The sequence below is a fragment of the Colobus angolensis genome, unplaced genomic scaffold, assembly GCF_000951035.1.
Source record: "Colobus angolensis palliatus isolate OR3802 unplaced genomic scaffold, Cang.pa_1.0 Scaffold255, whole genome shotgun sequence".
Lineage (NCBI taxonomy): Eukaryota > Metazoa > Chordata > Mammalia > Primates > Cercopithecidae > Colobus > Colobus angolensis.
In genome coordinates this window covers 1,468,114-1,490,874 of record NW_012115766.1, presented here as the reverse complement: position 1 = coordinate 1,490,874, position 22,761 = coordinate 1,468,114, and the positions used below count along the sequence as shown (strand labels likewise).

The following is a 22,761-nucleotide window of genomic DNA, read 5'->3' as shown; positions in this document are numbered from 1 at the left end:
GCACCACCGCATTCCAGCCTGGGTGACAGAGTGATACTCCATCTCATAAATAAATAAATTAATAAAGCAGCCTATCTCTACTGATTACATAATCCCTTTTTGCCTATTCTTCCCAGTATCTATTGAAATTGGGAGCCCAAGTATTCTACGTTCTCAAAGACATTGAAGGAGACATGAAGACTACCGACAGCAAAGGGTGGGGACTTTGAAGATCAAGCACCGTTGGCTGCGGGTCTTCACTCACTGCTGAAAAGCATCACGAGATTAATAAGCTGCATGAGATCACTAACTACCAGGTAGAAACACTCTAAAATTACTTACATATGTTAAACTGGATCTTTTACTTCTAGCAAAAGAAAACAACTTACCCATTGGAACGCCTGGAGATCCAAAAAGCTTTACTAGTTGCAAGGCAAACCCTTGTGATAATGGTAGCCCAAGGGAACCACAGTTAGTGCTTGTTAAGTCTTGGCTGTCCTCAGCTGGTAATTGTTTAGGTTCTTCCCATCTTTTCAGCTTTCCATCAAACCTTTCATTTAAAAAGTGAAAATCAGAAGTGACTCCCAAAGAGCACGAAGTGTCAGGATGACTGTGTAAAATTTCTGGGGAAATAAACCCTGCATCATTTAGTTTATTACCTACTCTTGTCTGAGATTCTAAAGTCAAAAACAGTTTCTTGTTTGTAAAAGATGCCTTCCAAACACTAGATATATTATGCAGCACAAAAGAAGGAATATAATTTTTGTATAAAGACGCAGAGCACCTTAGTCTGTTAAATGACAGGCAATGAGAATAACACTGTCCACCAATATTTAAAGGGGGAGCTTTGATAATATCAAGGTAAAACCACAATGGATGATGATCAAAGGTCATAAGTTTTTGCTTACTCTCCTCTTCACTATTCCTTTCTGAAATTCTATCTTTTTCTTCTCCCAAAGTAATTTTTAGTCCATGGTTTTTTGTTAACAGGTCACATTTCTCCCTTTCTTTTACACTGATATGACTCTGTCCTAATAAGTAAAAATTTGGTACCAAATTGAAAATCCTTTTCTTCCTCCTTTTCTTATTTTTTGTTGATTCTAAAGCATTCTTTGGTATATCCAGTTGAGGTAAGCAGCTTCTGAAGAGGTTTGTTTCTATGAATGAATCTATAGTTTCAGGTGGAGGTGAAAAATCTTCATTTCCTATCAGTAGTTTGTCTGTCAATATTTCTGGACTGCTTCCTGGTCCTGATGCTGCCACCGAAGTGAAAATCAATTGAATCCATTGCCCCCTGCTGTCAGGACCAGCCAACTTATGTGCTCTATCTTTCTTTGGTCTCTGTTCACATATAAACTTGTAAGGTCCTGCAGGCCAGCTACCAAAATAGGGCTGTCTGTCAGAGCCCAGCTGTAAATCTTCATCAGATAAACTGGTTGTGAAAAAAGCCCAGTGACTGATTTTAGTTGCATACACGTGTTCCTCTCTTAAAACTTTATCTGACATTCTGATTCCACGTTGATGGCACAGAACGGGTTCACGTGGGAGACTTTTATCTACTATTTCTCTCTTCTTCATAAATGAGCATGAAGTTTCCGCAGCAAGGTCCTGGGTGTCTAACGCTATGGTATGCCTCTCTCTAATATGCTTTTCTACCTTCACACCAGAGCAGTCATCAGTTATTACACAGGAAAGGTTTTGAGTCACTATTGGACTAGTAACAGAGGTTTCATCTGGCATCAGTGACAAACTTACAAACAAGTTATCACCTTCCTTAGAGAGGTAATTCTTTGGTGTGTTGTCTAATTCAACTATAGACATAACGTTTTGGAAACTGTCTTTAGGATCTTCATTTTTCCATCTTTTTTCTTTATACCCAGTCACAAAATCTCTGACTTCATTTTGTAGACCACCAATGAAAGGATATTCTGATTCTCTTCTGGTCTTTCCAATGTCTTCCTCTTCACTCTGAGATGGGTCCTGATCTCCCGGTGTAAGATCACTGAAGAATTCTAATGAGTTTTCCTCCATGATTTTATTCTGACTGTTCTGCTTTTTGTTTCTTTTTCTGTTTCTCTTCTGTTTGGTTTTGCTGAGCCTATGCCCAGTTTTCTTCAAAACTCTTCCTCTGAAATATCAAAGAATTAAGAAAATGTATGACTTAATTACATGTATAACAAGCAAACTATAACATCATACTCTTCATGTGCAGATTTAAAACCCTTTAGTACAAGAGAATCTCAAGTGTGCATGTACTTTTTGTTTGTTTGTTTGTTTTTTGAGACGGAGTCTCGTTTTATCGCCCAGGCTGGAGTGCAGTGGTGCGATCTTGGCTCACTGCAACCTCCGCCTCCCAGGTTCAAGTGATTCTCCTGCCTCATCCTCGCAAGTAGCTGGCATTACGGGTGCCCACCAACACGCTCGGTTAATTTTTTAGTAGAGACGGGGTTTCACCATATTGGCCAGGCTCCTGACCTCAGCTGATCCGCCCGCCTCAGCCTCCCAAAGTGCTGGGATTACAGACAAGTGCTACCACACTGGCCATACTTTATATTATATTTAAAATCACTTTTAAAAAAGAGATACTTTAATCCTATACATTAAAAATGAGTTTGAGAAAGTTAAAGCAAATATGCATACAATCATTTCATAAATAACTTTAAAAAAACCTAATATTTTCCTTAAAGGAAAATATAAGCATGTATTAAGCATGTATTAACAGGGATTTTTCTGAGAAATGCATCATTAGGCAATTTTATCACTGTGTGAACATCACAGTGTACTTATACAAATCTACGTGATGAGTACCTAGGCTATATAATATAGCCTATTGCTCCTAGGCTGAAAAACTGTACAGCATGTTACTACACTGCATACTATAGGCAATTATAAAACATTAGTAAGTATTTGTGTATCTAAACATATCTAGAGGCTAGGCACGGTGGCTCACGCCTGTAATCCAGGACTTTGGGAAGCTGAGGTGGGTGATCACCTGAGGTCAGGAGTTTGAGACCAGCCTCCAGTATCTCCTCTCACTTCCTCTTGTTGTTTCTTGTTTGATTTGATCCAGAGAAAGGAGAGGCAACAGGAGAAAAGTCTCAAGATCCTATTAAGTTAGTGATAATAGGAGTCAAGGCCCAAGAACTGCTGTCATGAAAAGGACTCAACCCTTGCCAGCTGAGTATCTTCTGTTTATGCACATGTGAGCGTTTGAAAATCAGAGGAGAAAGAAAAAGAGAGAGGGAAATGTTTTGTACAATTTTCTCTTTAAATCAAGAGGCGGCCGGGCGCGGTGGTTCAAGCCTGTAATCCCAGCACTTTGGGAGGCCGAGACGGGCGGATCACGAGGTCAGAGATTGAGACCATCCTGGCTAACATGGTGAAACCCCGTCTCTACTAAAAAAATACAAAAAAACTAGCCGGGCGAGGTGGTGGGCGCCTGTAGTCCCAGCTACTCGGGAGGCTGAGGCAGGAGAATGGCGTGAACCTGGGAGGCGGAACTTGCAGTGAGCTGAGATCCGGCCACTGCACTCCAGCCTGGGCGACAGAGCGAGACTCCGTCTCAAAAAAAAAAAAAAAAAAAAAAAAAAATCAAGAGGCAGTGTTGCATAATGGTTAAAGAGGGTAGACTTTAGAGCAAATCAAACTAGGTCTGAACCTGCCACTAGCCATGTGACCCTGAGCACATTCTTCAGCTTCTCTGTATATCAGTTGTCTTTGTAAAATGGGGTTAAGTCTAGCCTTTGCCCTTACTTGATATAGTTTTGAAGATTAGATGAGTTGGTACATGTAAAGCAATTAAACAGTCCCAATACATAAATGTAACATCTTTTTTTTAAAGCCAGTTTTCCAAGTACAATTGTAGACCTTAGTCTTTCTGATGGTATACGGAACTGTAAACATTTTGGTGATGAGCCATATTTCAGTAACTGCATTTCCCTATATTCGAGCTCTCTTTCTTTATACAGTAGAGAGCTCTTCTGAGGGACAGTGACCACACATTAAATGCATTAAGCTCCATAGAATCACCAGTGCTGCAGTGAGTCCCTTACATCCTTAGTATATTACCATGTAATCAAATGAATAATGCAACAACAAACTCTATATGTTTTCTTTTCTCCTTGCCCTGAAACAGAATGGTTCATATTTGAGTAAAGACAGGGGTTTGTTTTCAGAATGACATACTAGTCTGCAGGATGAATTTCATAACTGACATTGTACCTTGGACTGCAGCTAGGACTTTCATTGGAATCAGGTGGAACTGGCCATGAAGGAGCCTCTCTCCCTAATCTGCCCTCAGGTCAAGGCTCCATATGAGCAATGGGAAAGACAGGCTAGATGGCCCACAACTGAGATCAACAGATGGGCACATGTGCCTCCCCCTGGAGTTAGTTCACTCATGGGGTGGAGGCAGTGAGAAGGGATCACATTCTGGATACTGTTTTGAAGGAAAAATAAGCAAGATTTGAAAAAAAAAAAAAAACCATAGGGTATGAGGAAAAAGATAAGAATCAAGTATGAGTACAAGGAGATTGGCCTAATTAGAGGGATGAAGTGGTTACTTACTGCAACATAAAAGTCTGCGAGATATGGGTTTGGAGAGAGGGTTGGTAAATCAGTTCCCTCAAAGTCCAGCTCAGAGTAGGCTAATCTGTCCTTAACAAAGAGGTCAGAAAGTGAAAAAGAAGAGGGCTTCTCTCATACTCCCCACGAGTTCCTTTGTTTTCTAAGCACATTACAATCAGCTGTTTAGGAACAGGATAATAGGGACCCTGCTAATGTCTTTTTTTGTTATTTTTTTCTCCTGAGTCTGCTTTCTAGGGAAGGACCTGCTAATGCTAACAACCCACTATGCCTGCAGAGAAGTAAACACTGGACCATGAAAGAATAAAGTGGTTTAAAAAGTAAACTATTGGAGTCTGGGAGATCAGGCAGTTTATTAAGGCAGTTTGCTAAGAGTTAATCAAAGGAATCTCTAAGGATTAGAATTCCAACTGAAAATACAACAGAATGCCAAGAGGTATGAAAATCCTCAGACTGACTCTACAATGAAGTGCCAGAGACACGTACCAGTTCTGCACCACTGGAGCTCTATATAGCTACCGTCCTTATTTCAGAAACAGTGGACATGGCTTTCTGGAAAGGAAACACAAACCAATAACAGTGCCTTGTGAATCCCCTGGGAAATAAGAGACTTGGTAGTGATGGTGGTGGTGATAACTTCTGCCTGAATATGGCTAATCAGTAGATGCATTTTCTTTAGAAACATCTATCTAGAAAGTGTGAGAATCTCATCAAAGCTGTGTCAAGGATCATTAAATGTGATCTCACTGGTGCTGATTCATTTAGGAATGAATGGCACCATTAGAAGAAAAAAAATCACTACATAAAAGTTAGTCATGGAGAGGAAATCAAAAGAGTTAGAGGCACAGGATGTAGCTTTGAAAAGAACGAAGAAACTAAGAAATGAACAAATGGTAACACATCTATGATGAGTAAGATTTTGCTTTCTAGATGATAGCTTAGAATCCAAGCTGCTAGGTAGTGATGGAGTGTACCTCTCAAGAATTAGAAAGTGTTTGTTCAGATATAAGCTAACCTGACCAAGTGAACTGTGACCGGATGACAAAGGTGAGAGAGCATCCAGATAAAGCTGAAGAAAGCAGGAAGGGAGGTTGGAAAGCATGGTAAGTAATAACCCTCATGAAAAAAAAATAATTAAGGGGGCCAGAAAAAAACATTTCCCAATGCAGAATCCTAGATACTAATTTATGACAATGGGCAATAAATGAAGTAAATCTGAGATTAAATCACATGCAGATTATAAAAGGTCTCATGGCTTTGTAGAATGACCAGTTGAAATAACTGAGGCCAGGTCCTGGTCCTGGTTCAGTAATAGCCAAGTCCAAGCCTCAGCTAGCAGTGGGATCTTGAGCAAATCATGTCTTTCTAAAATGAGGAAAATACCCGTCCTTGCAAAGTTGTTGTAAGGACTACTAATATAGATACTCTTAAATAACCTCTACTCAACTGATAGAGCAGATCAATTGATTCTCCCCATTGCCTCTGTACAATAAGGACAGATATTAACAACTCACACTAAATGCTCCCAGCTAGATGGCTGCTCTCCAGTGTAACTGACTGCTTTTGCTGTCACTATTTAGAACTGTATATTTATAAAGAGTCAGATGGGTTTATTCCCAAGTCTGTTTCTGCCAATAATAATTTTTACTACAATTATATAGTTTGTCTCACTAAACATGAAGTGCTAAACAACTGTTAAATAGGCAGGATAACTACAAAATTTGGTTAAAAATAATAAAGACCTATGATTATGCACTCATATTGCTTTGAAAATTTCTTTGGGTTCTACTTCCAATTTATATAAACAGAAACTAGAAATTCCTGACTACACACTACTGTTGTGGTTTATGCATGAAAAAAGTTAAACTGCACTGAACAAAATTATACATAATAATTGCTGAATAAATACACATAAAAACATTTAAGTTCAAATAAAATGTTTAAAGCATGTATCATTTCATAATGATTCTTTAAACAATTTTTTCAATGAACTAACCAGCTATCTGTCCCAATCATGTGAGAGAAGAGGGCTTTAATTATAAATAAAGCACCTATCATAATGCTTGACACATAGTGGGTACTTCATAAATGGCAGCTGTTATTTTTATTATGTATTAACAACAACAAAAGCAATCTCATAAATTTCACTGAGACTCCTATGGTGCAAATCAAGAGTAGAATGTGGCTATGTGATACTTATGCTTTACTTAAAACAAACAGTTGAGTTAGAAGAACTGGAAAATTCTCCAAAAATGTAATTTACTTAATATAATTGCAAATGATTGGAAGTAGAAAAAAATTTTTTAAACTAAGTGGCATATATAGACAAACTGATAAATCCACCATCTTTCTCAGAGATTAAAACACCTTTCTCAGTAATTGATAGAACAAGGAGACAAAATAAAGACACAGAAGTTTAACTAGCATAATAATGATTGAGCGCACTAACATGGAACACTACATCCAACAATTGGTAAAAACACATTCTTTTCACGCTCACATATAATATCTATAGAAATTAACTAGGTCATAAAGCTAGACCCCCACAGATTTCAAAGAATTACTAATGTATGGACCATAATATAGTTAACCTTGAAATTAGTAACAATAATTTTTTTGGAAAAAATTATAAACATGGAAAAATTTATAGGTAGAAAAATTATAATGGAAATACTTAGAACTGAATAACAGTAAAACATATATATAAAAAGTGATTTTTTTGTTTGTTTGTTTTTTAAGACAGAATCTTGCTCTGTTACCCAGGCTGGAGTGCAGTGATATGATCACAGCTCACTGTAGCCTCTACCTCCAGGGTTCAAGTGATTCTCCTGTCTCAGACTCCAGAGTAGCTGGGACTACAGGAGCGCCACCATGCCTGGCTCTTTTTCTTTCCTTCCTTTCCTTCCCTTTTTTCCCTTCTTTTCCTTCCTTCCCTCCCTCCCACCCACCCCTGCTTCTCTCTCTCTTGCTCTTTCTTTGTTTCTGACGTGTTCTCCATGTTGTCCAGGCTGGTCTCAAACTCCTGGACTCAAATGATCTGCCTGCCTCAGCCTCCCAAAGTGCTGGGAATACAGGTGTGAGCCACTGCACCTGGCCTAAAAAGTGATACTTAAAGGGATATTTGCATGAACATTCACATTAAAAAGGAAAGAAACAAAATTAATGAGTCAACCACACAACTGAAGAAGTTACAGAAAAGAAGAGCAGAATAAACTTCAAAAAAGTAGAAGAGGCTAGCCATGGTGGTGCACGCCTGTAATCCCAGCAATTTGGAAACCTGAGGTGGGAGGATTGCTTGAGGTCAGGAGTTTTAAGACCAGCCTGGGCAACACAGCAAGATTCTGTCCATTTTTTAAAAAAGAAAACAATATATATACACATACATATTCTTTTAAGTAGAAGAAAGGAAATAATAAAAAACACAACCTCCTGGTGAGATTAAGGAAGAAAAAAAAGGAAATGAGCATTAGAAATAGAAAAGAAGGCACAATTACAGATCCAGAGAAATTTTAAAAGATAAAAGATTAATTATGTGAATAACTTTATAACAACAAATTTGAAAATTTAAATGAAATGTAGTTTATACATTTATTTATATATTTAGCTAGAAAATACAAGTTATTTAATTTATTTTTGAGACAGGGTCTCACTCTGTTGCCCAGGCTGGAGTGCAGTGGTGTGATCATGGCTCACTGCAACCTTGAGCTCCCAAGCTCAAGCGATCCCCCTCACCTCAGCTTCCCATGTAGCTGGGACCACAGGTATGTGCCACCATGCCCAGCTGCCCAGCTATTTTTTTTTTTAAGAGACAGGGTCTCACTATGTTCCTCAGGCTGGTCTTGAACTCCTAGGCTCAAGCAATCCTCCTGCGTTGGCCTCCCAAAGTGCTAGGATTACAGGCCCAGCACACACAGCCAAAAACACAAGTTATTAAAATTGACTAAAAAGAAACAGAAAGCTTGGGTAGTCCTAGAATGGTAAAACAATAAAGGTTAAGTTTTTCCCCCCAGCAAGGGAATTCCAAGTTCAGGTGACTTTTCAGAAAAGTTCTACCAAATATTCAAGGAATTGATCATTGCAATTAGATGCACAATTTTCCAGAGAAAAGAAAAAGAAAGAATACCTCCAGCTTTTTTTCAAAATGCTAACATAGATTGATAGAGCCAGGAAGTTACACAAAAATGAGAACTTCCAGGCTAGTCTCAGTTAAATACAAAAACCCTAAATAAAATATCACCAAACTACCTCCAGTAATGTATAAAACAGATAATACATTATGATTTAACTGGTTTATCTCAAGATTGCAAGACTCATTTATACTAGACTATCCATTAATATAATTAACCACATCAGCAGGTTAAAGGAGAAAACACATCTAAAAGCTCTTTAATAGTGGTAGAAATTGTTTTATTTATTTTCTATCTGTGTACTTAAAACACTCAAAATCCATTACTATTTAAAAATAACACACATAACTCTTAGTAAACCAGGAATAGATGAGAACTTCCTTAATTAACAATGAGTACTATGATCCTATCACAAACATAATTTCTAATATGAGAAATACTAAAAACATTTCTTTAAATCAGAAACAAGACAAGAAAGCCTATTATCACCAGTTCCATTCAACATTGTATAGGCCCTCTGTATTCATGAAAGATATATCAGACAAAATAGAAAAGAAAAATAATGAAGAGATACAAAGACTGTAAAGGAAGAAAAAAATTATTATTCTTGGTAGGGTGCAATGGCTCACATCTGTAATCCCAGCACTTTGGGAAGCCAAGCCAGGTGGATCACCTGAGGTTGGGAGTTCGAGACCAGCCTGACCAACATGGAGAAACCCTGTCTCTACTAAAATACAAAAAATTAGCCTAGCATGGTGGCAGGCGCCTGTAGTCCCAGCTACTTGGGAGGCTGAGGCAGAATTGCTTAAGCTGAGGAGGCAGAGGTTGCAGTAAGCCCAGATCTGGCCACTGCACTGTAGCCTGAGTGACAGAGGGAGACTCTGTCTTAAAAAAAAAAAAAAAAAGTCAACTAATGAGTGATGTCAGCAAAAATGGTGGAGTAACAAACTCCAAAAGCTCATCCCTTCACAACAGAAGTGACTAAACAGGAAAGAACTGTCAGAATCAACTTTATCAGAACTGTGAAGACAGATCAAGGGTTTACAGCAACCGGGCAAAATGTTTAATAAAGAGAAAAAAAAAAAAAGCTGAGTCTCAGTAAGAAATATTTGTTAGTTTTTAAAGTTTTTATGAAAGAGGGTATGGCTGTTTCCTAGGCTGGAGTGCACTGGCTATTCACAGAATTGAGCATAGCACACTACGGCCTCAAACTCCTGGCCTCAAGTTATCTTCCCACCTTAGCCTTCGAAGCAGCTGGGACTATAGGCATATGCCACTGTGCCCAGCTCTTTGTAGTGTTTTTAACTTACTCTGGCCCCATCTACTGCTCTGCAGATTAATACTGGCTCTGAAGACAACAACCTACTTTCCCAGCACCAGTGTTTATTACCAAGGGTGGCAGAAAGGACCTTCTTCTCAGAGAATTGTGGTTGTTTTGACCTTGCTGGTGACTCCGAGCTCAAAGTGCCTGCGCCTATTTTAACTAACTCAAAACTTTCCTAGGACAAACACAACTACCCAGGGTAGGGGGCATTTATTGAATACATTTAAAGGCAAATGAATTAGCCACTGTCAGTTGGGGTAAGGCATAACTGCCACTCGGGGTAAACAACAGATAATCCAAAAAGCTTGAGAAGAAAAGATGAGAAGTGAGGCATTTTAGGGAATAAGGACTTTGAAAAGCCCCCACATATTCCTGGGAATCTAGAAGGCCATGCACTTACCCAAGTCAGGCTGCATGCTCAGAAAAGACCTAAAAAAACTGTCGCTTCTGGCTGACACCCAGACTCTACACAAGCAGGAAATGAAGACAAGGGCAGAATTATAAACAGCCTTAGTGTAGAAGGTGTCCCAACACATACACAAAGATGGAATATTTTTGTGGATGATGATGATGTTGTTGTTCCAGATGTTTAAGGAAACGTATGTTTAATCACTAGCTGACTACTAAACTAATGGAACAAAGACTTCAGTAGAATATAGATTTTACAAAATTAGTACAGAAAAGTCACTAAACAAACAACAGTTACAACAAGGAGCAGAAACAAACCTTGGGGAGGGGTGAAATATGATTATAGATTTCCCACATTATATTATTTAAAATGTCTAATTTTCACAAAACCTATGAGACATACAAAGAAGTAACTGTGGCCTATACACAGGAAAAAAAGAAATTAATAGGAACAATCATTGGCAAAGCCTAGACACTGGACTTATTAGACAAAGACTTTATGTTAACTGTTTTAAATATGCTAAAAGAAACAATGGATAAAGAAGTAAAAACAAATAAGAACAATGTCTCACCAAATAATGAATATCAATAAATAGATGGAAGTTAGAAGGAGGGGCTTCGAGACAGCTGGCTAGAGGCATCCAGCACTCACCTCCTCCATAAAGAAGACTCAAAATAACAAGTAGATAATCATACTCTGAATAGAGCATTTAAAAGAGAAGCGTGAAATACACCTAAGACACAGAGGGATCAGAAGGCAAGGCTACCAGCTTAGTTGGGATCAGCTGGGAGCCCAGAGAAGCTTCCCAGTACAGAGAAAAGGTCAATGACCACAAACTCTTGTAACCTGGGCCAGGAGAAAACCCCTTGACCCTTGTAAGCCCTGAGACTACTGCAGGGAGCTGCCTGGAGATGACATGATAGCATTGCTCCAGAGAGGAAGCTCACACCAGGTCCCACCGCCCTACGACTCCTAAGCAGCAGCAGCATGGCACTATTTTGAGAGCCTAGTCCATGCCAGACTGCATGCTGCTCACATCACTAGAGATATCCTCCCACATCCATCCAGAGGGCTGTAGCAGTACAATGCTGGCTAAACCCAGGGGACTAGCAGGGAACTCAGCACTCTAGCACATACAGTGTGCTGCACCCTGGGGAATGTGCAGTGTATCACACTGGGGAGGCTGCCCCCAGGATAAAGGGAACTAAAGTGTGTGCTTTCTAGAACCTGAGACTGCCTACCTGAGGCAGCCACCACAGACAGCGACCCCATTCTCCTAGCAGCAGGGCTGATGTGCACAAGCCCTGAGAACAGACTCTGCCGCTGCCCACTGCAGCTGCCACTGCTGCTGTAGGGGCTGAAGCACGCACTTCAGGCAGTAACCACACCCTCTTCAGCAGCAAAGTCAAAGCACACTTGCACATGCCTTGAGGACAGGTCCCTCAGCTGTCCCAAACCCCTGCACTCTCAAACACTTTTGCAACCACCTAAGCACTCCACCCGGGCCTGGGGCTCACCCTGCCCTGCACACTACAGGTGGTGCCTCAGCATACTACTGAAACTACTGAAGACAGGTCTGCTCAGCCTAACACTGCCTCCCACTCAGTGCCCAAGCCCACTACCCTGGGGCCTGAGGATTGCCCCACCCTATCCACCACTGGAGGGATCTCTGCACTCCTCTTCAGAACCCGAGGACAGGCTTACCCTGTCTGCCACTACCAGCACAGCCAGCAGCCACTCAAATGTGCCATCTGGACGTCTGGGGACTGGCCCACCCAGCTTGTCACAGCCAATGCTAACACAAACACATGCAGTCAGAGCCTGATGGTTGTCCCATCACCATAACTGCCATCACCCAAACAAGCACAGTGCCCGGGAGACCAAGAACCTGCCCCCCTACCTGGTTCACTGCTGCTACTCCTGGTACTTGAGCAAGTGCCTAGAGGCTGAAGAATCAGCATAGTGGGACCCACTAACACTGGTGCTCATCTATGCCACCCAGAGGCCCAAGGAGAGGCATACTCAACCTGCCAGTGCCACCAGTTGAGCTTGAGGACTGAGGACTGGCAACCCCTTCCACAGTAAACCTCATCACAATTTCCACTAACAAACTCAGCCTAAGCCACTGAGAAAACCACAAATACCACAGATGCTATTTACAGTTGAAGAAATCATACAGAAACTGCATGACTCCATGCACCCAGAATAACAGCTAAAGTGTCCTACCCAACCAACACCATAGATACATCCTTAGGAAGAAGTCTTCCCCTATAAAAGCCTATCCAAAAAAAAATTGGATGTGACTGTTATACCAGATATGCAGATATCAACATAAGGAAAAAATAAACAGGAAAACACAAGGAAATATGACTACTCGAAAGGAACATAATAATTCTTCAGCAATAGATTCCAGTGGAAAATAATTTTATGGAATTCCAGAAAAAGAACTCAAAATAATGATAATCAAAGTAACTCAGTGAGATACAAGAGAACATAGATAAATAATACAAATAAATCAGAAAAACAATTCAAGATATGAATGAGAAATTCACCAGAGATAGATATAATAAAAAAAGAACCAAAGAGAAATCCTGGAACTGAAGAATTCAATGACTGAAACAAAAAATTCATTTGAGAACTTCCACAATAAACTAGAGCTATCAGAAGAAAGAATCTCAGAACTTAAAGACAAGTCTTTTTAAACAACCCAGTCAGACAAAGATAAAAAAAATAAATATATAGGCTGGGCGTGGTGGCTCATGCCCACAATCCCAGCACCTTGGGAGGCTAAGGTGAGCAGATCACTTGAGCTCAGGAGTTCAAGACCAGCCTGCCCAAAGCATGGTGAAATCCTATCTCTACTAAAAATACAAAAACTTAGCCCAGCATGGTGGCTTGTGCCTGTAGTCCCAGCTACTTGGGAGGCTGAGGCACAGAAATTGCTTGAGCCTGGGAGGTGGAGGTTGCAGCGAGCTGAGATCACACCACTGCACTGCAGCCTGGGGAACAGAGCGAGATTCCATCTCAGAAACAACAACAACAACAAATCAAACCAACAACTAAATAAATAAATACATAAATACATACATAAAAAGAATGAACGAAACCTACTTGGCATACGGGACATCATGATATTACTAAATACACAAATTTGGAGAGTTCTAGAAGGTAAAGAGAAGAGTAAAGGAATAGAAAACATACTTAATGAAATAGTACCTGAAGATTTCTCAAGTCTAGCAAGAGATTTAGACATCTAGATACAGGAAGCTCAGGGAAACCCAAATAGATGTAACTCAAAAAGCTCTCTGGCCGGGTGCGGTGGCTCAAGCCTGTAATCCCAGCACTTTGGGAGGCCGAGATGGGCGGATCACAAGGTCGGGAGATCGAGACCCTCCTGGCTAACATGGTAAACCCCCGCCTCTACTAAAAATCAAAAAACTAGCCGGGCGAGGTGGCGGGTGCCTATAGTCCCAGCTACTCGGGAGGCTGAGGCAGGAGAATGGTGTTGAACCTGAAAGGCGGAGCTTGCAGTGAGCTGAGATCCAGCCACTGCACTCCAGTTAGGGCGACAGAGCAAGACTCTGTCTCAAAAAAAAAAAAAGTTTTTTTTAAAAAAAAAGCTCTCCATGGCATACTATAGGCAAACTGTCAAAAGTCAGAGAATTCTGAAAATGACAAGAAGAAAGCATCTAGTCACATATAAGGGAACTCCTATCAGACTAATAGTGGATTTATCAGCAGAAACCCTACAGGTCAGGAGAAAATGGATGATAAATTCAAAGTGCTGAAAGAAAAACAAAATTATCACCCAAGAATATTATACCCAGCAAAGTTATCCTTCAAAAATTAAGGATAAATAAAGTCTTTCTCAGAAAAGCAAAAACTGAAGCAATTCATCAACACTAGACTGGCCCTACAAGAAACGTTAAAAGAAGTCCTATACATGGAAGTGAAAGGACATTATCTACCATCATGAAAATACATGAAAGTATAAAACTCACTGGTAGAGCAAACACAAAAATGAAAAAGAGAAGGGATTCAAATGTTACTACTATTGAAAACCACCAAACCATAAAGATAAACAGTAAAAGAGAAACAAAAGAACAAAGCATATACAAAGCAACCAGAAAACAACTAACAAAATTACAGGAATAAGTCCTTACATATCAATAATGACCTCAAATGTAAATGGATTAAAGTTTCCACTTAAAAGATACAGACTGGCTGAATTGATTTTTTTTTTCTTTTGAGATGGAGTCTTTGCTCTGTTGCCCAGGCTGAAGTGCAGTGGCATGATCTTGGCTCACTGTCAGCTCTGCCTCCCAGGTTCATGTCATTCTCCTGCCTCGGCCTCCCGAGTAGCTGGGACTACAGGCGCCTGCCACCACACCCAGCTACTTTTTTGTATTTTTTAGTAGAGATGGGTTTCACTGTGTTAGCCAGGATGGTCTCAATCTCCTGACCTCGTGATCCACCCACCTTGGCCTCCCAAAGTGCTGGGATTATAGGCGTGAGCCACCACACCTGGCCAAATTGATTTTTTAAATTACCCAGTTACATGCTGCCTACAAGAAACTCACTTCTCCTGTAGAGACACATACAGACTGAAAGTAAAGGGATGGAAATAGATATTCCATGCAAATGGAAACCCAAAGCAAGCAGGAGTAGCTATACTTAGATAAAACAGACTTTAAGTCAAAAACAGTAAAAACAGACAGAGAAGGTCATTATATAATGACCAATGAATTGATTCAGCAATAGGATATAATACTAAATACATATGCATCCACATCAAAGCACCCAGATATATAAAGCTAATATTATTAGATCTAAAGGGAGAGAGAGACTCTAGAACAATAATATTATAGTTGGGGACTTCAACATTCAACTCTCAGCATTATAGATCACCTACACAGAAAATTAACAAAAAACATAAGATTTAAACTGCACTTTAGATCAAATGGACCTAACAGATATCTACAGAACATTTTATCCAAGAGCTGTAGAATATACATTCTTCTCAGCACATGTAACATTCTCCAGGATAGAGCACATGCTGGGCCACAAAATAAGTCTCAACAAATTTTTTAAGAACTGTAATCATATCAAGTATCTCTCAGACAACAATGGAATAAAATTAGAAGTCAATAACAAGAGGAACTTTGGAGACTGTACAAACACATGGAAATTAAACTATATGCTCTTCAACAACCTTTAGGTCAACAAAACTAAGATGCAAATCAAAAAATTTCTTGAAACAAATGAAAATAGAAATACAAACTACAAAAACTGTGGGATACAGCAAAAACAGTGCTAAGAGACAATTTTATAGCAATAAATGCCTACATTAAGAAAGTAGAAAGATTTCAAATAACCAATCTAATGATGCAACTCAAGGAACCAGAAAAGCAAAAACAGCCAATCCCAAATTAATAGAAGAAAAGAAATATTAAAAATCAGAAAAGTAAAAAAAACAGAAATCAAAAAAAGACAAAACAGCAGATTAATGAAACAAAAAGTGGTTTGAGAAGATAAACAAAATTAATAAACTACTAGCTAAACTAACCAGGGAAAAAGAGAGAATATCCAAATAAACAAAATCAGAAGTGAAAAATGAGATATAACAATGATACCACCAGAAATACAAAAGATCATCATAGACTGTTATGAAAAACTATATGCTAACAAAGTAGAAATTCCATAAGAAATGAATAAATTCTTGGACATATATACATCCTACAAGATTGAATCAAGAAGACATTAAAAACCTGAACAGACCAATAATGAGTTATGAGATTGAATCAGTAATAAAAACTCTCCCAACAAATAAAAGTCCAGGACCAACGGCTTCACTGACAAATTCTACCAAACTTTTAAGGAACACCAATTCTCCTCAAACTATTCTAAAAACATTGAAGAGGAGGGAATTTCTTTTTTTTTTTTTTTTTTTTTTTTGAGACGGAGTCTTGCTCTGTCGCCCAGCCTGGAGTGCCGTGGCCGGATCTCAGCTCACTGCAGGCTCCGCCTCCCGGGTTTACGCCATTCTCCTGCCTCAGCCTCCCAAATAGCTGGGACTACAGGCGCCCGCCCTAGTTTTTTGTATTTTTTTAGTAGAGACGGGGTTTCACAGTGTTAGCCAGGATGGTCTCGATCACCTGACCTCGTGATCCGCCCGTCTCGGCCTCCCAAAGTGCTGGGATTACAGGCTTGAGCCACCGCGCCAGGCCAGAGGAGGGAATTTCTTTAACTCTTTGTATAAGGCCAGGATTACCTTCATACCAAAATCAGACAAGGACACAGCAAAAAAAGAAAACTACAGGTCAATATTCCTGATGAACACAGATGCAAAAATTCTCAGCAGAATATGAGCAAATTGAATCTAACAGTACATCGAAAGGATAATACACTACAAGCAAGTAGGATTTATCTCAGCAATGCAAACATAGTTCAACATACACAAATCAATAAACGTGACACATCACATTGACAGAATGAAAGATAAAACCATATGATCATCTCAACAGATGCAGAAAAAATATTTGATAAAACCCAACATCCCTTCATGATAAAAGCTCTCAAAAAACTGGGCATAAAAGGAACACACTTCAACATAATAAAGGCCAAATATGATAAACTCTTAACTAACATCATACTGAATGGGGAAAAGCTGAAAGCCTTTCCTCGAAGAACTGAAACAAGACAAGGATGCTCACGTTCATTCCTTCTATTCAACACAGTACTGAGAGTCCTAGCCAGAGCAATCAGTCAAGAGAAAGAAATAAAAGGCATCCAAATTGAAAAAGAGGAGGTCAAATTATCTTTGTTTGCACAGGACATGATCTTGTATTTAGAAAAACCTAAAGACTCTACCAAAAATTCTTAATTTGATAAACAAATTCAGTAAAGTTGCAAGACATAAAATGAACATATAAAAATCAGTAGTATTGCTATATACCAACAGTGAAATAGCTAAGGTAGAAATGAAAAAGGCAATTCCATTTATAATACCTACACACACAAAAATGGAAGACAACACACACACACACAAAATGGAAAGGCATACCATGCTCATGGATTATAAAACTTAATATTGTTAAAAGGAACATACTACTCAAAGCAACCTACAGATTCTATGTAATCCCTAGCAAAATACCAATGTCATTTTTCAAAGAAATAGAAAAAAATCAATCCTAAAATTTGCATGGAACCAAAAAAGAGAGTCTGAATAGCGAAAGCAATCCTGAGCAAAATAACAACAACAAACAAACAAAAAATAAAAATAAAAAAGCTGGCAGCATCACACTACCTGACTTACAAGGCTATAGTAAACAAAACAGCATGATATTGGTATAAAAAGAGACATATCAACCAACAGAACAGAATAGAGATCCCAGAAACAAATCCATGTATTTACAGCCAAATGATTTTTGACAAAGGCAAAGGTTTTTATTTCATATATTTTGGACCATTTGTATGCCTTTTTATGATTTTTACTTATTTTGCTATTTAGTTATTTTACCTCTTTTATTGATTTGTAGGATTTCTTGATGTACTTTATATACTAACCTTTTGTCAGCCAGTAGTCTATATCTAGTAAGGAAGAGAGAATACACTCTAGATATTTCAAATAGGGGGATTTAATACAAGGAATTGGTTACAAAGTCATTGGAATGGTTGGAGGCGCAAAAAGTGGATGTTAAGTTTCCAAAACCTTGATATATGCAAGAAGCTGCAGTTATTCCTAGTGCTAGAAGAGTGAAATAGAAAATGAGGTTACCCAGAACCCATGATTATTGTGCTGTTGAAGCTTCTACTTTCTTATCACATTAATATAGGTAACCACACAAAAAAAAATTGTTTGAGGGCTATAGTGAATTGAAAAATAATGCAGGCCAGGCATGGTGGCTCACGCTTGTAATCCCAGCATTTTTGGGAGGCCGAGGCTGGTGGATCACTTGAGGTCAGGAGTTTGAAACCAGCCTGACCAACATAGTGAAACCCCATCTCTAATAAAAATACAAAAATTATCTAGGCGTGGTGGTGGGTGCCTGTAATCCCAGCTACTCAGAAGGCTGAGGTGGGAGAATCGCTTGAACCTGGGAGGCAGAGGTGGCAGTGAGCCGAGATTGCACCACTGCTCTGTTGCATGGGCAACAGAGCAAGACTCTGTCTCGAAAAAACAAAGAAAGGAAAACAGTTCATTTGCTTTTAGATATGCTCAGTTTCAGGAGGCCCTTAAACTCACAAGTGGAAATGTCAAACAGGCAGTGAGAGATATGCATTCAGATCCCAGGTAGGAAGTAGGGACTAAAGAAAAAGTTATAGTAGACAGCAAAGAAGTGGGATTGAAGTCACATTTGAGATGGCCTCAGGGTTAAGAAAGAAAGAAGATGAAAGCATGGAATAGAACACTGGAAATAACATTGAAGAGGTCATTAGTGCAAAAAGAGACAAAAAAAAAAGAAACTAAAATAAGGAGAGAATATGAAAAGAAAATTTTATAAGTTGAAGAGGTAATTTCAAGAAAAAAGAAGTGAACATTTATTTGAGTGCTACTGTGTACCAGATATTGTAAGATAAGGCGGCCAAAGAGTTGCTACTCTCTTTGCTTTGTTCTCTGTCCATACTTTCATTGGTAAACTGAAGAACACAAGTAAAGATGTACTTTATCATATTTTCAAAGAGAAAGGAGTAGCAGCTGATATGACAGAATCAGGATCCAAATGCATTACAATATACTGGAAGTGATGGGCACATGTAAGGTACATGGATGTGCTTTGGTCAAGGAATAGGCCAAGGTGGACATCTGGGACAGAATGACTCAGCGAGTTTAGGGTGCAGGTGCATACTCTGGTTGTTACATAACCTGTTTGTGTAAGCTCTTACTGGGCTCAGAGCCACTATTGTTTGAGAAAGGTATAACTGCCCTGCTGATGCCCTGCGCACTCAGAGAAAAGAGAGAGCCAGAGTTATTCATCTTACAGATAGACAGGGGAGAGCCAGAGCTCAGCTTGGCTTGTGCCCAGAGAGAAAAAAAGTTAAGCTGCTAACCCTGTAAGGGAGAGCCAACTTTGTAGCCCAGGGAATGCAGCTGTGTGTTGGAGTGGCAGGAGCTGCAGAGCCGGAGAAGATAGCTGAGATAAAAGCAGTGTAAGAGAGCTGCTCTGAGAGAGCTGCTGCTGAGAGAGCTAGTGTGAGTGAGCTGCTGATGAAAGAGCTGCTGAATAAAACCATATTCAACTGCTACGGTCCCCCGAGTGTTCTTTCAGCTATTCGTCACACATCCACCCATTCCTTTTGGACCTCAGCATGGGCTAGAACCCGACCCTGAACCTGACATTTGGTGTAGTCCTCGGCAGAATGAGATGAGTGGGTCTTCAGCCCACAAGGCTCCCGGGTCGGCAATGTGGCTGCAGCATGAGCTGTGGTACCTGGTGGCAGCTGTGCTGCGTGGATGGGCTCTGGTGGAGACATGGGCGGCAGGGGACAGGTCCCCTGTGAGTGTGGAGATGGCACTGAAGCACCTGGTAGTGCACAGCACCGAGAAGGTACACGACTTTGTCAGCAGTCAGACAGGTGTTTACGACTGTGCTGCGGGATGTGCAAGCCCAGTCCCTGTGGGATGCAGTGCAGGGGGAAGAACCTCGGTTGCAGGCTCACCCAGTGGTCCACCAGAAAATAGAGCATAAGCAGCTGTTGGGCCCCAAAGGTGGGCCTAGCGACCCCCACCCCCACTGAGTTGTGGGAGTTACGCAAGTAACATCAGCAGCGTCTGGGGGATTCCCGCCCTGCCTGAAGGTTCTGTCTCTGGGATGAAGGAGCTGACACATTTCCTGCTCTGCCTCCAAGATGGAGAGGCTGGCTTCTTTAAAGTGTGAACTGATGCTGGTCCAGAAAAATACCAGAGACTGTCAGATGATGGAAGTCATGTACAGAGTTAGTGCAAGTCATTTGGGAGAAGGACGTTACTGTGCGGCCCAGTCCTGTCTAAGTGTTCCAGTTCAGCGAGTACCTGCTGCAGTCAGGTGGAAGTGTAAAGCCTTTTCTGTTTGATGAGGGAACTGGCTGAGATGCCTGGCTTGGAGGGACACTGGACCACCGGAGTCACATGTGGACTTGGCAATCCACTGGCCCCTGAACACAGATAAGTTTCTGGGTAGGGCTGCATCAATTAATGGCTATGAAAGCCAGTCAGTGAAAGTGAGACCTGTATCTTTGCACCTTGGCATCAGCCGCCTGGCTCTCCGCTTATGCATTGTGTATGTCTCTCCCATGCCTGAATGCATTCTGGGGGTGGATGTTTTGCACAGCTTGGCAGCTGTGCTGTCTGTCACAGACTTGATGGACCACTTGACAATGGAACTGGGACTTCTTTTTCAGACAGCCAGGAACAGTGTGCCTTCACGGCAGGGCGACAATGGACTTTCACAGTGTGCAGTGGTGTCACAGTCTTATTAATGATGTTATGCTAACCTCTGATTCTTTTATAGGTTTAAAAGTGGCAGTGCCCCTCTTGCCTGGGATTGGGATAATGAAACTGAGGCAGCCTTTTCCAATAGCCAAGCAGGCTATTCAGTAGACACAAGCCCTATGGGAAGTTGACCAGGGGTGCTCATTTAAGCTGGATGTGGATGTGACCACAGATAGTTTTGGCTAGGGCCTATAGCAATGCATGAGGCACTTGGGAGTGACAGTAGGCTTTTAGTCCCAACTATGGAAGGGAGCTGAGCTCCGACACTCATTGACAGGGAAGCAGTTAGCAGCTATATATGCTTCCCTTCAGGCTAACGAGAGCGTGGCAGGACAGACAACTTTCCCAATAGCAGGATGGGTGCATTCATAGGTAACAAGCCCCAGACTGGAATGGCGCAGATATCCACTTTAGCAAAGTGCAGCACCTATTTAGAACAGCAGAGTATGCTGAGTACAAGTCCCTTAGCCGCAGTGTTACAAGAGGTCTTGGGACCTGGAGTCCTAATGCAAGATAACACCATGGGACCCGAAGCACCCCTAGACTCTGAGCCTTCACTGTTAGGAAGAACATCCCCCATTCTTAATAGGGAAGGGTACACAGATAGGTCTAGCTTGGGTGCTACTGCTGCCTGGATTGCTGTCACAGTCTAGCCTCGTACTGACACCATATGGTTTGAAAACAAGTGCAGGCAAAGTAGCCAATGGGCTGAACTCAGAGCAATGTGAACGATGATCACCAAGGAGGTGACACCTATGGCAATCTGCACTAATAGCTAGGCAGTTTATCAAAGCTTATGTACGTAAGGGCCTGTGTGTCCAGAAACTTATGTATGTGTTGGACCTGTGTCCGGGGCCTATGTGCCAAAACTGTGTATCAGGCCTGTATGCCCAAAGCTTATGTGTCAGGCTTATGTATGAAGCCTATGTGTGTTTATTGGGCCTCTGTGCCCAAAACCTATCTCTCTTGGCCTAGAGGGTGAAATTTAAGGTATATGGATGTGCTGTGGTCAACGCATAGGCCAAGATGGACATCTGGGCCAGAATGACTCAGTGATTTTAAGGGCACAGGCACATACTCCACTTGTTATATAACCTGTTTGTGTAAGCTCATAGTGGGCTCGGAGCCACTATTGTTTGAGAAAGGTATAACTGCCCTGCTGACGCCGTGCACAGGGCTAGTGCAGGCGCACCCAGAGAAAGAGAGCGAGCGAGCCAGAGTTGTCCGTCTTGTAGGCAGACAAGGTGGAGCCAGGGCCTGGCTCGTCTTGTACCCAGAGAAAGAGTTAAGCTGCTAACCCTGTAAGGGAGAGCCTGCCTTGTAGGCCAGGGAATGCAGCTGTGTGTGAGAGCGGCAGGAGCGGCAGAGCTGGAGCCGACAGCCAAGATAAAAGCAGTGTCAGACAGCTGCTGCAGGAGAGCTGCTGATGAGAGAGCTAGTGCAAGTGAGCTGCTGATGAAACAGTTGCTGAATAAAACCATATTCACCTGCCTACAGCCCCTTGCGTGTTCTTTCAGCTATTTGTTGCCCATCCACCAACTCCCTTGGGACCTCAGCATGGGCTAGAACCTGACACTGGGTGTGACAGCACACCCTCGCAAAAGGATATCTAAGAAGAATAAAAATACATCACCTATGAATAATTCTTGCCCAAAATATTTAACCTGAATTTAATCAAGCCTCTCTCTAGGCCTAACTTCCACTTTACAAGAAATGCAAAGGCCAGAAGATGTTAAATGACACCGTAGGGAAAACAATCAGATAAATCCAGAAAACAGGATGGTCTATGAGACAACTGGCCTTAACTCTTAACAAAGACAACATTGTAATGAGTGGATTAATAAGAAAAGGTGGAGGACTGTTCACA

At 40.9% G+C, this 22,761-nt stretch overlaps 1 protein-coding gene across 3 annotated transcripts in view; it reads right to left on the bottom strand.

Annotated features, from left to right (window-relative positions):
- N4BP2L2 (NEDD4 binding protein 2-like 2) overlaps positions 1-22,761 on the bottom strand; it is a 102,014-nt gene that overhangs the window by 9,528 nt on the left and 69,725 nt on the right. For all 3 annotated transcript variants that reach the window (XM_011946904.1, XM_011946906.1, XM_011946905.1), the window contains exon 7: positions 369-2,107. In XM_011946904.1, the coding sequence (XP_011802294.1) occupies positions 369-2,107 (1,739 nt within the window). The remainder of the gene's footprint in view (positions 1-368; positions 2,108-22,761) is intronic.